Here is a 17,783-nt window from a genome sequence, read left to right on the forward strand (position 1 = left end):
GCCCATGTGGCAAGGAATTAAGGGTACCCACCAGCCAACAACCAGTAAAGAACTGAGACCCCCAGCCCAACAGTTTTGAATGAATCAGATCCTGACAACAATCAATCAGTAAGCAAGCTTAGAAATAAGCCCTTCAGAAGGCAGCCCTGGGCCATACCTTCATTGCAGACTTGTCAGAGACTTTGAAACAGGTGAGCTAACCAAGTCATACCTGGAGTTCTGACCACAGAAACCGTGTTGTGTGTGTGTTAATTTGGGAGTGATTTATTACACAGCAATAAGTAACCAACATACATAGCTAAGATCAGCATCAGTGTGGGAGAGGAATATTCAAGGGTATGGTTATTGAAAAGGTAATTATAGGAATTATTAACACACATTTATAAACAGTTTTCTATAGATGGACTTTTTCCAGCCTTTGGGAGTCTGAGATGGAATAATTTCCACTACTTCAACAACAATGATTAACTTTGTGTTAAGTACTGGGAACAATATGGTGAACAAGAACAGAGGCCATGTTCCTGGCCTCAGGCGCCTACAGTTTGTAGCAGAGGAGAGGGAATGAGGAAAGACATTAGCTCAATAATTCCTTCTTTTTTTTTTAACTTAAAAAAAAACATTTTTATACATGTAAATCCATGGTTGATTCATGTCAATGTATGACAAAACCCACTACAATATTGTAAAGTAATTAGCCTCCAACTAATAAAAATAAATGAAAATAAAATAGAATGAACAAATATATGAATAAAAAAGATAAAAAAATAAAAGAACATTTTTTTCTTTTTATTTTTTTATTGAAAGATAATTACTTTACAGAATTTTGTTTTCTGTTAAACTTCAATATGAATCAGCCATAAATAATTCCTTCTTTATGTATTTAAAGCTGTTAAGTGATACAAAGGAAGTATATATATAACTTAGTTTGGATTGGTATGAGAAAACTTGAGAAAGTGGCAGATAAGCTGAAAAGTAGACAGGAGAGAAAGAGGCAGGAAAGAGGTAAATTTCACAGTAGAAGTGGCATTCTTAAAGGGAAACTGGATAGGTGGTCAGGAGCTAGGGAATAAGTTCATATTTATGGTCAAATTGTATCCTGCTATGTGATAATGGTATTGTGGGTTACAGTTTTTAAACTTTCATTTAGAGATAGATGCTAAAGTATTTATGGATGAAATTATATGATGTGTGCTGTGGGGTGGTGTGGTTTAGTCGCTAAGTCACGTCCAACTCTTGCGACCCCATGGACTGCAAACTGCCAGGCTCCTCCATCCATGGGATTCTCTGGGCAGGAATACTGGAGTGGACTGCCATTTCCTTCTCCAGGGGATCTTCCCAACCCAGGGATTGAACCTTGGTCTCCTGCATTGCATGCAGATTTTTTACTGACTGAGCTATGAGGAAAGCCCATGATGTGTGGTATCTGCTTCAGAATAATTCAGTGACAGGGTGAGGGTCAGGAGTGGGTAGAGCTACAGATGAAAGATTTTCCAAATGAGTTAATAGTTATTGAAGCTGGGTGATGGATACTCATGGGTTCATTATACTATTCTACTTTTGTATGTTCCTTAATAAAACGTAAAAAACTTGTATCCTGAAAACACATCCTGAAGGCTATGTATATGTACAATGTTTGAGAGGTCACAGCATATATACCTCCTTGTGCTCCATTCTGGAAAACAGAGGTTAATTACATCTTTAGGGCAAGGGAATGGAATGGGTTTTATGTTACAGAAAATGTAAAGACTTCTCAGCTTCAAATCATACGGCTAACATAAAGTAGGGTATTTGGGTCATTTACCTTGCCTCCTGGCTGTAACACATTACTTATGCTCATTTTTCACTAGCTCAGATGGCATGGTTTCACATATAACAGAAACTTATAATATGGTTCACCCTAGAGTAAAAGCCAGTGGAAGGATTCTGTTCAAAGTACCTAGCATGGACAGTATTAGAGTGAATTTATGGGTTAGGAAAGGAAAAGAATAGAGTAGGAGAGAGGGGAATCCCCTTTTGTTCAAAAAATTCTGGGTTGGCTTGCCATGGCAATAATGGATTACGAATTTCTTTTTCTCTTTTATGCATGTTATTCTGAGGTGGGTCAGGCTGTGAAATTAATAGCAGGGATGGAGACATGAGATATTTTTGGTGGGGGAGAGATATACCTGGGGTTGAAGCTGAAGACATGATGCTTCATGTTTCAGTGTTCAATTGTTTCAATGTTAGGTTATTTGGGGAATCATATTTTGAGATTTTGATTCATACCTTCCTTAAAAATACCTTTGCCACCAAATTGTTTCTCTTCAGTTCAGTTCAGTTCAGTCACTCAGTCATGTCCAACTCTTTGCAACCCCATGGACTGCAGCATGCCAGGCTTCCCTGTCTATCACCAAATCCTGGCGCTTACTCAAACTGATGTCCATCTAGTTGGTGAAGCCATCCACCCATCTCATCCTCTCTCATCCCCTTCTCCTGCTGCCTTCAATCTTTCCCAATATCAGGGTTTTTCCCAATGAGTCAGTTCTTCGCATCAGGTAGCCAAAGTACTGGAGTATCAGCTTCAGTATCAGTCCTTCCGGTGAATATTCAGGACTGATTTCCTTTAGGATTGAGTGGTTTGATCTCCTTGCAGTCCAAGGCACTCTTGAGAGTCTTCTCCAATACCACAGTTCAAAAACATCAATTCTTTGTTCAGCTTTCTTTATAGTCCAACTCTTACATCCATAATGACTACTGGAAAAACCTTAGCTTTGACTAGACAGACCTTTGCTGGGAAAGTAATGTATCTGCTTTTTAATATGCTGTCTAGGCTGGTCATAGCTTTTCTTTTAAGGAGTAAGCGTCTCTTAATTTCATGGCTGCAGTCACCATTTGCAGTGATTTTGGAGGCCCCAAAAATAAAGCCTGTCACTGTTTCCATTGTTTCCCCATCTGTTTGCCATGAAGTGATGGGACCAGATGCCATGATCTTTGTTTTTTCAATGTTGAGTTTTAAGCCAGCTTTTTCACTCTCCTCTTTCATGTCTATCAAGAGGCTCTTTAGTTCTTCACTTTCTGCCATAATGGTGGTGTCATATGCATATCTGAGGTTATTGATATTTCTCTCAGCAATCTTGATTCCAGCTTGTGCTTCATTCAGCCTGGCATTTCGCGTGATGTACTATGCATACAAGTTAAATAAGCAGGGTGACAATATACAGCCTTGATGTACTCCTTTCCCAATTTTGAACCAGTCTGTTGTTCCATGTCTTGTTCTAACTCTTGCTTCATGACCTGCATACAAGCTTCTCAGGAGACAAGTAAGGTGATCTGGTATTCCCATCTCTAAAAACTTTCCACACAGATGTGATCCACACAGTCAAAGGCTTTGGCATAGTCAATAAAGGGGTTGTTTCTCTTCAACCCCTATTAAATGAAGACTTCACTGGAGTCATATATATGCAGATTACATTTACCATCTTAAGCCAAGGTTAAATAAAAGGGAAGACTGCTTATGGCAGTGAAGATTCTCAGAGCTTGAAGACGAATTTGGTTATTTCAAAACCATGATGAATCTCCTTGTCAGTGCAAAGCAGCAAAGGAATAAAGTATTGGAGAAGGTGGACCTGGGCATAAACATGTTCCAACACAGCATTTATACTGAAAGGCTTTGTTGTTGTTCCCTGAACCTTGGCAATTACAGGCATTTTCCTGTGCTCTGAAAAACATTTGGCAAACAGCGAGAGGAGGTCCCCTCCTTTTCTGTGTTCAAGGCTGGGTTCTGGCCTTGTTGCAGGGAAACGCTAATTCCCAATCGTTCTCCCTGGGAGCAAATGGTTTGTTTTCTCTTCACTGAATCCTGCCAGGGATGAGTTCTCAGCAGCAGAGCCTGGCATGGAAAATCCATTTGGAGCAACTAGTCCCCAGGAGGGAAGAAGGCAAGCCGATTAGGGGATGCGGGGGACAGCTGCAGCCACCATCAGGGCCACTCACACCCGCTGGCCGGGGTGGGCATTAATACACAAAGGCACATACAGAGTACACAGCAAACACGAGTCTTGCTTGTATGCCCACAACTACATGTACCACACACAACCAAATCCATCCATATATACCACACACGTACACTCAATATAGCAGTCACATGCACCACACTGCCATATACATACCACAGACACACACGCTGTATAACAACTGTGCCCACCACGCCCCACATACAGACGGTTGCACAGAAATTCATCTACTGAATACCACATACAGAACACATACCCTATCACACAAAAACACACCACTCTCCACAATGGTCATATGCATCCATGCCACATATGTGCATATACACACATTCACAGTCCACATTATAGTCACAGGGATCATGCATACCACACACACACGTACACACTTAACAACACATCCAATTACACATACATACTGCATCTAATCCACATAACAAATATACACACCAAATACGTAACACATTCCACATACCAATCCCATGCATCACAGATACATCTCTGTTACATACACAACCCCAAGGCACCCAGCTTGATTACTTTCCCGCTTAGCAAGGGGGTGGGGCTGCAGCCTCGGGCTGAAAAGGGGCGGGTAGCAGTTAACTCAGATCATGCTTCGCGGGCTGGGGGCCTTGGCGCAGGATGTGTGCCCCAGGGGCCGCGCTGGGAGCGGGAGACAGTCCCGGGGGAGCGCACGTGTGTCCTGTGTGCACGTGTGCATGCCCCCAGGGGCCGATGTGCCCCAAGACTCTGGGGATGTGTGTGTGTGTGTGTGTGTACGAGGGCAAAGGGGGCCGCGCGTGGGGCAAGATTGTGCGTGTGTGAAAACCCCGCTCCCACCAGCGCAGGGTCTAGCGCACTGGGCGTCCGGGTGGGCGGGTCCTCAGCTTGCACAGCCCTCCGCGGAGTGTGGACGTGTGTTTCGGCGGGAGTGTGTGTGTGGGAAGCGTGCGTGGAAGCTGGCGTGCGTGTGAACACCGAGCCTCCGAGGAGGCTGTGTTCCTAACGGCCCTCCGTCCGTGGGGGCCAGCCTACGGGGGCTGAGTGGCTGAGTGTGCGGCGGCCACGGGGCCGCCGAGCGTGTGTGAGCAGCCGTGTGTGAGAAGGCGGGGCTGGCGGAGGGACTCGTGGCGTCTGCCGAAGCCAACGCGCGTGTGTGCGCGTGCGTGTGCACGTGGGGCGCGGCGCGCGCCACGGCGGAGGGAGGGAAGGCGGCGGCAGGCCCAGCCCCCGGTCGCAGCGCCCGGGGCGGCTCCTCTGCGAGCCTAAGGGACCGCTGCGCTGCCGCCGCCGCCAGCTCTGCTACCGCCACCTCCGAGCGCTGGCCTGACTCCCGGCCCGCGCTGTGCCCGCCTCGGCTTCCTGCCCGCCCAGACGCCGCTCCGACCGAGCTCCGGGTCTCGGCTCCGCGGAGGCAGAGGAAATGAGTGCGGCCGCGGCGCCGGCGCCCGAGCGCGGCTGGAAGAGTGAGAAAGTGGACGAGGCTCAGGCCCTGGCGCGGAGTTGCGCCGCCCGCAGACCCGACTTCCAGCCGTGCGACGGGCTCTCCATCTGTGCCACGCACAGCCACGGCAAGTGCTTCAAGCTGCACTGGTGCTGCCACCTCGGATGGTGCCACTGTAAGTCGAGCCACGTCTCCTCGCCTTTCTCCGCGGTCCCCAGGGCTCCCGCGGGGCCGTCCGGGGTCGTAGCAGGGACTGTGCGGCCTGGGGGGCGCCTGGCTGGGCCGGGGCTGCCCTGCCGCAGGCCGGGGCCGCCGTGGGGTCCGGGCGGCGGGAACGGTCCTCGCGCCGGACGGGTCGGGTCGGCGCTGCCTTGGCAACGAGATGAAATCTGTAGGGAACATACCTTTTTAGCCACTTCTACAAAAGGGGTCTCCCCGTCCCAGGAAAACTGGGATGTATTTTTCTTTTCCCCCTGTTTTCTTTTTCAACCGAAAAGACCAGGCGCGTGTGGAGAAGGGGTAGACAGCCGTCAGAGTTGACGACAACCGGAGGGGAAGTCTTTTCTCAGGGCTGGTGGTTAAAAGGTGCACCTCTTTCTTTTTTCACTTTTGTCTTAACGGGCTGCTATTTAAAAGAGAGAACCCTTGGATTTGGAATCGTAGCCCATTTGTTGTATCCAGATTGAAAAAGCGCTGAAGAGTGAGGGACTGCTTCCAAGAAGTTAATATTAACAGTTTGGAAGGGTGAACTCCTTGAATACCCAGTTCCAGCATATAAAGCCAGTGTATTATAGAGACTGTTCTAAAATTGCAAAAATAAAATGAACGAAAGTAAGCTTCAGTGATCTTAAAGTAATTTGTAGAACTGAATGGTCTAGACCTTTTCTCTTATGTCTATGCTGCCTGCGATTTTTAAAATAGATTTAAGTGGCCATTTAATCAGAATTTCACAATTTGATTAGTTTATGGTATTTGGCCTGCTATATCTGATGAATTATTTCTTTTTAGAAATGCATTCTAAACTTAGTTTCCACATAACCTTATAATAGAGGGTTTGGAGTGCTCATTTAGGATACAGATTCTCAAAGTCATCTTAAAATTATTTTTTCTTCGTTGGTTAGAAAAAAATGGCTCCCAACAAGAGATGCAGTACGTAATAGATCCTGGTTTATATTAATTGAACATAATAAAATATTTTAAATTTATGACTTCAGGGATAGAGAATTCTTACATTTCCTTTACAAATGCAAGACACATTGAACAGTATTGATTTTTTGCATTCTGTGCACTGTTGGGTCTGTTTCGTCCTATATCTCATTATTCCTGTTGCTCTCAGCTCCATTCCTAATTTTATGGCATTGCTTCAGTGGGGGATAGGGTGAAGAGTTGAAAGTAACAACTGTGGGAAACCTATGATGCTAGAATACACAAGTAGGGTGACTCTGGTGAGTCCATTTCCTGTGGAAGTATAGAAAGAGTCATAGTGTGAATTGTGAGGAACATTAAAGATGGTCCAGTTCAGTGCCTGTCTTATTTCGGCAGTCTCCCCTCTGAGTACACCATTACTGATGGGAACCTTGCCATCTTCTCAGGCAGCCTCTTCCTTCATTAGACAGCTTTGACTCTTAAAAATGCTCTTCCTTATATGGAGCTAAAATCAGTTACATTGGAATTTCTTCCTACACCTCCCATTTCTACCTTATGAAATTATGTATAACAATCTTAACCTTTTTTAGATCCTGTCTGTTTCAACTCTTCAGATATACACATGATGTAGACTTTTTTACCCTGTCTCTCTCTAGTCACAGCATCTGGCCTGAAATAGGTTTGTAATTCACATTTGTGGAATGACTGAATGAAGGTAGCCATTGTTTTCCTCTCAAGCATTGTCTTGTCCTATTTATAAATCTCCATTCCTTTCTATGGGCTTCCCAGGTGGCTCAGTGGTAAAGAATCCTCCTGACAGTGCAGGAGATGTGGATTCAATCCCAGGGTCTGATCCCTGGGTCAGGAAGATCCCCTGGAGAAGGAAATGGCTGCCCACTCTCTTATTCTTGCCTGAGAAATCGCATGGACAGAGGAGCCTGGTGGGCTGCAGTCCATGGAGCAGCAAGAATCAGACATGACTGAGTGACTAAACCACCACCATTCTTTTCTGCCTTTCCTTTAATGGTGTTCAGGCCCCTAAGCATCTTGGTTTTTCTCTTCTGAACGTATGCCAATATGGTTATGATCCTATGAAGACAGTTACTCCTAGAAGTGTACACCATATCCCAGTTGTGGTATGATCTGTCCAAAATTAAGCAGGACTGATATCGCCTGTGTTTGAGATACTACTACTGCAGCTAGCGTCACATTAGCTTTTCTTTCTTCCACATCATATTGAGCTTGTTGTTGTCAGATTGAACTAAGCTTGCCGTGAACTAAGCCATTAAGCCTCTTTTTTGTTTGTGTGTGTGTTTTACATTTGTGGCATAAGTTAGAGCGCTTGCCTGTCTCACAATTATACATATATATTTGGATTTGGCTGCTCACAGATCACTTAAATAGATCCCTTCCGTATATTTTCCTCTTTCCTTATTGATAAAATTGTTAAACAGGAGAAGGCCACAGATGAAAGTCCTGAACTGGCTTTCAGGTTCATAACAGTTCATTAATGAGCACTCTGTTGTTATGATCGTTTTAACAATTACCTCACTACCTAATTGGGCTTCCCAGGGGTTTCAGCTATAATCTGCCTGCCAATGCAGGAGACCAAGAAATGCGAGTTCAATCCCTGAGTGGTCAGGAAGATCATTTGGCGTAGGAAATGTCAACCCACACCAGTGTTCTTGTCCATGGAAAATTCCATGGACAGAGGAGTCTGGTGGGCTATAGTCCCTGTGGGGTCGCAAAGAGTTGGACATGGCTGAGCGATTGAGCACACACACACACACCTTATTATACCTTTATCCACCTTCTGTTTATCTTATCTATATTGGTTTAGTGAGAACCTGATCAGATACTTTGTTGAAATTCTCCCAACATACTACTTTTATGTCTTTTTGATATATGATGTCTATCTGTAAACATACTCTTCTAAAAAACAATAAAGGAAATTATTTGAGTGTAGTGCAGCTTGATTCCACAAATGCTTAACATTTTCTTTTCTAAGTGATTAGTAGCTACTTTTAAAATAATCTGAATTTAGAAAGGACTGACATTGAGTATACTGGACCATTAGCAGTTCTATTTGTTTTTAAAATCAAGCCTGCATTTATTTGCTCTTTTCAGTCTTTGGCAGGCTTCTGGGATTCCATGCTTCCTCTGCTGCTGGTGGTTTGGTGATCACATCCCAGAATAGCTTCAGTTCATTTAGAGCAGCCAGCTGCCCTGTTCAGTCTCCTCACCTGTATGAGACATCAATTCTTTCTACCTTTTTTAAGCCCAAATATTATTTTTCTTTAAGAGAAGCAGAGTTAACACATTTGAGAAGTTCTACTTCTTTTGGACTTCATGAACACAACATCAGTCCTAAATAGAATTCTTTTAATTTTGGTGAACATGCATTGAGCACCTTCCTTTATGAGACATTATTAGGGAAACTAGGAACACAGGTATGAATATAGCTGGATCATGTCCCATAAGCAGAGTGTAAGGGTGTGATTCATCCTATATTTATTTTTGCATTCCTTTAAAATCACAAATGATATGGCTGAAAAATGATCAACTTGTTCACCAAATCGGTAAATATTAAACCAGGAGGACTACCTTGAGATGATTGAGAGAGGAAATTCAGAACAAATAAAGGAAATTCAGTTTTATATGGTTGATGTTGAGTTTGTGAAATTTATAACCTTGTGAAGTAGAAAAGGCTGCAGGTACATACCTGTTCATGAAAGACACATACTGTGTATATGTTGATAGATGCAGTGCTTGGTGTAGAGGAAATAATTGTTATATTTGGGTAATCGATTTTGAGGACTATGTCTGTGATGAAAACTAGATATGTACTATTAATGTCTCTGTCAGAGATAGATTATTGGGCTGAATAAACTATGGCCCTGGATCTGAACCTTTATTTTTTTTTTCTTAGTAAGGAGTGGTATTGGGTTGAACTAACAATGAAGGATTCCAAGAAGAGTTTTGAGAGAGGAAAAGACGTGACTTGGCTAGGGAAGAGGGATGGTAAACAATAAATCATATGTAGATATTGTAAAGTAGCTTTTTTTGTGACTGGAGTAGATAGAATGTTAGAAGAAATAAGAAATTTGATTGTTGAGTTGTTAGGGAGGGATGAACTGGACAGTGGGGAAGTTCCAGTTGCTAGAGACCTTGGCATTATAATGGTAAAAATGAGTAGTGGGGGAATAAAATCAGTATGGGAGAATATTTTCATATTAGTGAAAAAAATAGGTTGAAATTCATGCAACAATGTCTATTTAATGGAAATTGGAATAGATTAGATTTGGAGGGGGAGGAAGAGGATAGTTATAAAGGATAGCTTCTGGGATTCTAGAATTTTGCCTTATGCAGTTTGGATGGATGGTGATGCTCTTCATTCACTGACAACCAAATACTGAAGAAGAACTAGGGTTGGATGATTATGGAATCATGAATCCACAAAGACCATGAATCCAATTTTGTATCTATTGAGTTTCTGTTGCTTTGTCATTGCACGGTGATGTCAGTAAGCATTTGGGTATAGAAGATATAGAACTTGGAGAAGTATGCACTGGAGATAATATGGAAATCATTCACTTCTTTATAGATTGCAATTGTAGCCGTGATGAAGCATGAGATTGCCAATGGAGAGGCTACAGCATGAGAAATGAAGAAACCCTTTAGGCTTTCCCTTTAGAACACTAAACATTTAGAGGCTAGTTACAGGAGGATGAGCTGGCAATTGAGTCTAAGAAGAGATGGTCAAAGAAGAAAAATCTGGAAAGCATGGTATTACAGAGGCCAAGAGAAAAGAGTGTTTTAAGAAAGACTATGAAGATGAAATCCGTTTTCAGCAGGTTATTTCTTAGATATTGGTGAAACTAGAAATAGTGATTTTTTTTTTTTGGTTTGTTACTGAAGAATAGTATGAAAAATTTAGTTTTGCAACAATAACTTAAGGAATATACTTAATATAGCATAGCTATTTGAGATCATGAATTCTTCAAGGTAGAAAGAGAAGAATAAAATGCCAGGATATGAGAATTAGGACAAAAAGATAGCAGTTAATATTTATTGAGTGATTACTTTGTGCCAGAGTAAGCTGATTATGCTAAGCACTCAATAACCAATTATGTTATTATGTCCATTCTATAGTGAAGGAGAAAAGCTTAAAGAAGTCAAGTAGCTTTCCCTTGGGCATGTAGCTGGTAAGGAGTAGAAGCTGGATTTGAAGTCTTGTCTGTCTGATTCTTGGACCTGGAGTCTTAACCACGATAGGTACTCTACAGCAATTTAAAGTTAATGAGCAAAATCTGTTTTTGCTTTTTAAAAGACAGTTTTTTTTTTGGCTTTGTTAAAACCACTGGTGGGATGGGGGACCGGGATGGGGAATACGTGTAACTCTATGGCTGATTCATATCAATGTATGACACAACCCACTGGAAAAAAAAAAAAAAAAAACCACTGGTGGGGAAAGTTTTAAGAAATAGGTGGCAAATTGTATCAATTGCCATAGTGAAGTAGAGAAGCATGGGAACTGTAAAGAGATCCCTGAATATGGTAGGGAGTGAAATCCAAGTTAAGAACTATCAGAGAAGGTGATGAGAGGGTGTTGGGGGCGAGGGGAGATGGATAGGTAGAAGTGGGGTCATGTATGTGATGCGATGTCGGTACCACCAGCAGAACTCAGCTTTATTGGCTTAATAAAATCACACAATAGGTGAGCTCAGTTTTCTGCAGAAGACATCTTAAAAGATGTCTCTTTCAGGTTGAAAGCAGGAAGAGTGGGACTGGATGTAGTCTAATAGATATTAACATATCTAAAGAAAGACTGTTAAAGCAGAAGGTGGATGGGCAGCATAGAATTACAGAAAAATGGGAGTAGGAGAGGCAGAATTTGGAAGTGTTTTTTCCCAGCACTGTTCAGAGGAGGTGGCACTGCCTAGAAGCTTAAGTGTCTGGTCCTGTGACTGGACTATCTCAGCAAATGTTTGGTTATAATTTGGCTTCCTGTTTTTATATGTCCTATAGGGAAAGAAAGCTGATGAGAGGATTTAACTCTGAGGACCTTGGGGCTAGTATAGTTCTCTCCACTAGCTAGTATATTAGCATTGTGATTTTTGCTTTACTCTATTTGTTCTATTTTCCTGCTTCTATTCAACCCCCCAAATCAAGTTCTGACTTCCCCGGGGTAATGCCGGCTGGTTTTCCCAAGGGACAGCTCAGGCATATCAGTAAAAGAAGCTACAGAAAATATATTTGAGATGTCTGACAGTGAGAACTGGCAAAAAAGGGAGTGGTAGTTTGATTAGATGGAGGAGCCAGCTGAAGCTTTTTTCTTCTAATGAGTCCTTTCCATGTCTGGTAGTTAAAGGAAGAGGACACAAGTGTTAGCCGGTGCAGAGGTGAAGTGAGTTTCTGAGTGTCCTCAAATCTTTTATCCAGAAATAGAGAAAACTAATGGGTGTTTTTCCATCTAAGTGGTGTTTCGATAATAGATAGCACACTTGTTGTTTATATGCAGGCACAATTGTAACTTTTAGAATGTGTTAGCTCATTTACACTTCACAACAGCCTTGTGAAGTAGATATTGTTATTATCCTCATTTTTTAGGTGGAAACTTGCTGGAGGTCCCGCGCAGTAGCCCTGGCCACATGTGGTCAGTGTATTAGAATCTCACAGACCAGCTGGTAACCAGGCTGTGAGTTTCTTGGTTCTGCTCAGGGTACAGTGAGGAGGATTTCAGCTCTTCAAAATTTTCTTTGGAACAAGGAGGATTTAAGTAAATATGTAAAAATAAGAATGGTTTCTTGTTTTAAGAGAAGGGCAGTTATATGCAATATGAACTTTTCGGAGTGTTTGCAAACTGTACAACTATGCTTTTAAAAAGCGTTTAATGGAGTTTGGGATCTACATGTACACACTGCTATATTTTAAATGGATAACCGACAGGGACCTACTGTATAGCACAGGGAACTCTGCTGAATGTTATGTGGCAGCCTGGATGGGAAGGGAGCTTGGGGGAGAATGGATACATGCATATGTATGGCTGAGTCCTTTGCTTCACCTGAGACCATCACAACATTGTTAATTGGTTATACTCCAATGCAAAGTGAAAAGTTAAAGAAAAGATATTTAATGATGTATTTGTATAATATGAAGTTTCAGTCATATCATATCTTCAGATGATCCCTAACTAGTGCAAACCTCTTTCGGTGAGCTTTGCATGTGTACTGTTAATTATTACTGGTTTCCAAGCCTGTTGAACTTTAAAACATTTGAACCAAAAAGCTTTTGAGGACCTTTTTATGATAATTCCCTGCCTTATGACACCCTCAGTTTAAGTTTGTACTCTCATGTTGTGGAACCTCATCAATTCACAAGAAAGAATATCTTCAGAGAAATTAGGTGTTATTAATTCCAAATAAACATGAGGACATGTGTTTAACTTAAACTAACAGTTATCTAGAAGAAGATATGCTTTCTCGAAAAATAAAGTGTTTGATGTATAAAATGTGAGGGCAGAGTGTGGTCGTAGAAAGAGTGAGGGCTGTGGAGTCAGACATGCCTGAGTTCAATCCTGGTTTTTCCATTCATTGGCAGGATAACTTCGGATAGGTTACTCAACCTTTCTCAGCTTCAGTGTTCTCTTCTGAAAAATAAGAATAAAAATCCTCCTTCACAGGGTTGTTGTGAAGATTAAATGACATAAGCAGAGTACTTAGTGCAGGTGTTCAGCATCAGCCCCTCCTGAAAACAAGCGATGGAAATACTAGATAGTATAGTCATCCCAGGGACAGGCTCTGGAATTGGACATTGTGTTTGAATCCTGGCTCTGCCCACTGACGAGTAACATGGTTTGGGGGAAGTTACTTAACTTCCCTCTTTCAGTTTCATCATTTTTAATACGGGGATAATAACATAGTTATATTATCATAGTGGTGATATGTCAAAAACCCAAACTCCAACTGCTTCTCCTTGTACAAATGTCCTGGTTAATCTGGAATTCACTTTGTAACCATACTCATGTGTTCAGCTACACACTTCAACACAACATGGATGGTAAAAACATACATTTTGGATAGTATGATGTGTAGAAATCAAGTTTTTCAGTTGTCCTTGTTGTAGAAAGGTCTATTTCATAATAGCTACTTTGTGATAATTATCTACTTTTTATCTTGGAATTTTATGTTGTGCTCTTCCACTCCCCTGCTCTATCCTCTTTTCCACCATTGTTAAGCAATGGATAGTTCTGGTTAATTAGATACACCAGTTAATACAGAAGTATCATATCAAACATGGGTTAATATGTTTCAAATGATCAGAATATTATAAAGCTGTTGAAGTGAAGCTGCACATACTAACTTTAATGATTGCTATCCTGTAACAATACTTAGCTATCATTTGGAATATTGATTTTGTGTAGAAAAATGGCAAAGTGCTAGTTATACGCAACATGAAGGTTTTTGGAGTGGTTGCAAAGTGTATAAAACTATGCTTTTTAGGAGGAGCCCTGGCTGCTAGAATGGTGGACAAAGTAGATTTAATTGTTTTTGCTAGTTACTTTACTAAAATTCAGAGAATTTTAATTTTGTGTTTCTTTTGTTCTTATTGTTGGTTTGTTCTTCAATATTCTAATATTTAGCAGTATTCTGTAAAGTGAAAGTGAAGTCGCTCAGTCATGTCTGACTCTTTGCGACCTCATGGACGATAGCCTAGCAGGCTCTGCAGTCCATGGGATTTTCCAGGCAAGGATACTGGAGCAGCTGCCATTTCCTTCTCCAAGCACACTACCAAAAATGTGCAATGTCTGAAGTGGTCAGCAGCTACAATAAATCTCTCCAGCTGTGTCTGCACAATGCCCTGAAAAAGTCCGTTCAGGACAAATTTTTTAACCTCCCTAGTACTTTTTTGCCCATTTAAAACTAGATTCTTGGTGTGATGTAGAATGTTGTTTCTTCCTCTGTACCTCATTTAAACAGACCGTTAGTGAAATGAAAACACCAGAAGTTTTGTGATAATTTGCTATTTTGTGTAATAATTGTGGTATTTTGTGTCTGTTAGACTCCATTTGTTTTTTCTTTCTGTCTGCACACACACATGCACATACATGTGCTTTTTTTCTTAAGCCATTTAAAAGTTGCTGACATGACATTTCATCTAAATATTTCAGCATACCTCTCATCTTCCTATGAAACCACAATACTAATCACACTTAAGATATTAGCACGAATTCAGCAACACCATCTAACATACAGTTTCCTTAATTGTCAAACAATTAATTTTATAGCTGACTTTTCAATTCAAGAGCCAATCAGGATTCATATATATCGCATGGATATTTTAATGGCATAGATTGTGGTGATTGTTTCACAAGTGTATACTTACCTCTGCACTCATCAAATTTTTATGTATTAAATCTGTACAGCTTTTTCTGTGTCAGTTATACCTCAGTAATATGGTTTAACAAGTGAAATAAATAAAATTAGTGGAATAAAAACATTCATGTATCACATTTCATTATTGTATCACTTCAGTCTCCCTTTTAAACATTCTAGAATAATCATACTTTTTTGGGTGGTATTGAAGTTTTTGAAGAGTCCAGATTAACTGTCTGTAGTATATCCCATGTTTTAAATTTGCCTTATTAGATTTAGGTTAAAAATTTTTGCCTAGTTATTAAATTGGTGCTGTTGTATCCCTTGTATAACATTATAGGAGGAGACATAAGTCATGGTGTTCTACTTGGTGTAGGGTTCAATTCAGTTCAGTTGCTCAGTTGTGTCCGACTCTTTGCGACCCCATGAACCGCATCACACCAGGCCTCCCTGTCCATCACCAACTCCCAGAGTCCATCCAAACCCATGTCCATTGAGTTGGTGATGCCATCCAACCATCTCATCCTCTGTCATCCCCTTCTCCTCCTGCCCTCAATCTTTCCCAGCATCAGGGTCTTTTCCAGTGAGTCAACTCTTCACATCAGGTGGCCAAAGTATTGGAGTTTCAGCTTCAACATCAGTTCTTCAGTGAACACCCAGGACTGATCTCCTTTAGGATGGACTGGTTGGATCTCCTTGCAGTCCAAGGGACTCTCAAGAATCTTCTCCAACACCACAGTTCAAAGGCATTGGTTATTCTGCTCTCAGCTTTCTTTATAGTCCAATTCTCACATCCATATATGACCACTGGAAAAACCATAGCCTTGACTAGACGGACCTTTGTTGGTAAAGTAATGTCTTTGCTTTTTAATATGCTGTCTAGATTGGCCATAACTTTCCTTCCAAGGAGTAAGTGTCTTAATTTCATCGCTGCAGTCCCCATCTGGAGTGATTTTGGAGCCCCCCAAAATAAAGTCAGCCACTTTTTCCACTGTTTCCCCATCTATTTCCCATGAAGTGATGGGACCAGATGCCATGATCTTAGTTTTCTGAATGTTGAGCTTTAAGCCAACTTTTTCACTCTCCTCTTTCACTTTCATCAAGAGGTTCTTTAGTTCTTCTTCACTTTCTGCCATAAGGGTGGTGTATCTGTCAGTATAGACATATTGTTTCTCCTTTGTTACTTTTTTGTAGTTATTTTAATCAGTAGGAATAAGTAACTATGGAGTGATACTTTGACACTGAGTGAATATCCTGTTCCCCAATAAACTTTAACCCTTTGATTTTAGTATTGACTGCAGAGTCTGTGTGAATCCCAGAGCTTCTTCAAGCTGGCTTTGTGACCTTTTGACATGTCCCTATCGTTTTACTTTACTGCTTTCTGAAACAAGATATTCCAGACTTACCTAGTAATTTCCTCACCCCAGGCCAGAAATGAGTCAGTTTCCCAAGAAACCTATGTTCCTTTCAGTGAAGAATGGTATGGAAACCATTATCTGGGTTTTTAATGTGCTTATTTCTGCTGGGATGCTACTGCATGTTACTTTCAGTGGACAGACTTGGAAAGTGTGTGTCTCTTTCATCTTTCCCCATTCCATAGTTGTGCCTGCCTTCTCTGTGGGTAAAAACCCTGGTTTCCATTATATCATAATATTTACTGATTTCTTCTATTTTCAGCTACCCATAAAATAGTTTAGGAATTATTATTTTGGTTTCACTACCAACAACAGATTGATGACTTGAAGTTCAAGATAGAATGTATCCTGGGAAGGATGTACGTAGTCAGAACACTCTGTTCAAAAGTTTCTTGAGTTAATTTTCTTCTGTGTGGTCATGTTGTCAGTTGGTTCATTTAATTCTGATTTGGATCAATTTCAGGTATACTTTTTTCATCTTTTTTAAATTAAACTTTTAATTTTGAGATAATTTGTAGGTTCACATACAGTTGTGAGAAGTAATATAGAGGTCTCACATATTCTGTATCCAGTTTCCCAGTGGTAGCATTTCCCAGAACTGTAGTATGATATCACAACCAGGAAATTGACATTGATACAGATAGGTTCAGGAACAGTTCCAGCATTGCAAGGATACCTCATGTTACCTCTTTGTAGCCATACTGACATTCCCTTCTGCACCAACCACTAATTAATCCCTGCCAATTACTAATCTGTTGTCTATTTCTTTAATTTTGTCATTTCCAGGATGTTATATAGACAGATCATATGTTATGTAACCTTTGGGGATTGACTGTTTTCACTTAGCATAATAACTCTTGGCGATTGTTGGGTATATAAATAGCTCGTTCCTTTTTATGGCTGAGTAGTGTTCCATGCTGTACATGTACCACACTTTGTTTACCCGTTCACCCACTGAAGGACATCTGGGTTGTTTCTAGTTTTTAGTTATAAATAAGCCTGCTGTAAACCTTTGTATATGGTTTACTGTGTGAACAAAAGCCTTCATTTTTCTGGAATAAATGCCCAGAAGCACAAATGCTTGGTTATGTGGAGGTTGCACATTTAGTTTTTTAAGAAACTGCTAAATTGTTTTCCATGGTTACCGTACCATTTTATATTCCTGCCAGCAATGTATGAGTGATCCAGTTTCTTAGCTACATTTCCCGTCAGTGTTTGATGATCTGCTATTTTTATTTTAGTGATCTGATAGATGTGTACTGATCACTCATTTTGATTTTAATTTGTATTTACCTGATGGTTAACATTGGTGTGCTTATTCACCATTTGTATATCCTCTTTGGTGAAGTGTCTTTAATTTTTAAGACTTTTTAAAGAGCAGTTTTAGGTTTACAGCAAAATCAAGGGGCAGGTA

General features: G+C 41.0%; 1 protein-coding gene across 1 annotated transcript in view; it reads left to right on the forward strand.

Moving 5' to 3' along the window:
* The first annotated feature begins 5,180 nt into the window (after window positions 1-5,180).
* C8H3orf70 (chromosome 8 C3orf70 homolog) overlaps window positions 5,181-17,783 on the forward strand; it is a 113,235-nt gene continuing 100,632 nt past the window's right edge. Inside the window, exon 1 of the mRNA XM_065943053.1 lies at window positions 5,181-5,608. Coding sequence (XP_065799125.1) covers window positions 5,413-5,608 — 196 coding nt within the window. The 5' untranslated portion in view covers window positions 5,181-5,412. The remainder of the gene's footprint in view (window positions 5,609-17,783) is intronic.

Source organism: Muntiacus reevesi, chromosome 8 (assembly GCF_963930625.1).
Source record: "Muntiacus reevesi chromosome 8, mMunRee1.1, whole genome shotgun sequence".
Lineage (NCBI taxonomy): Eukaryota > Metazoa > Chordata > Mammalia > Artiodactyla > Cervidae > Muntiacus > Muntiacus reevesi.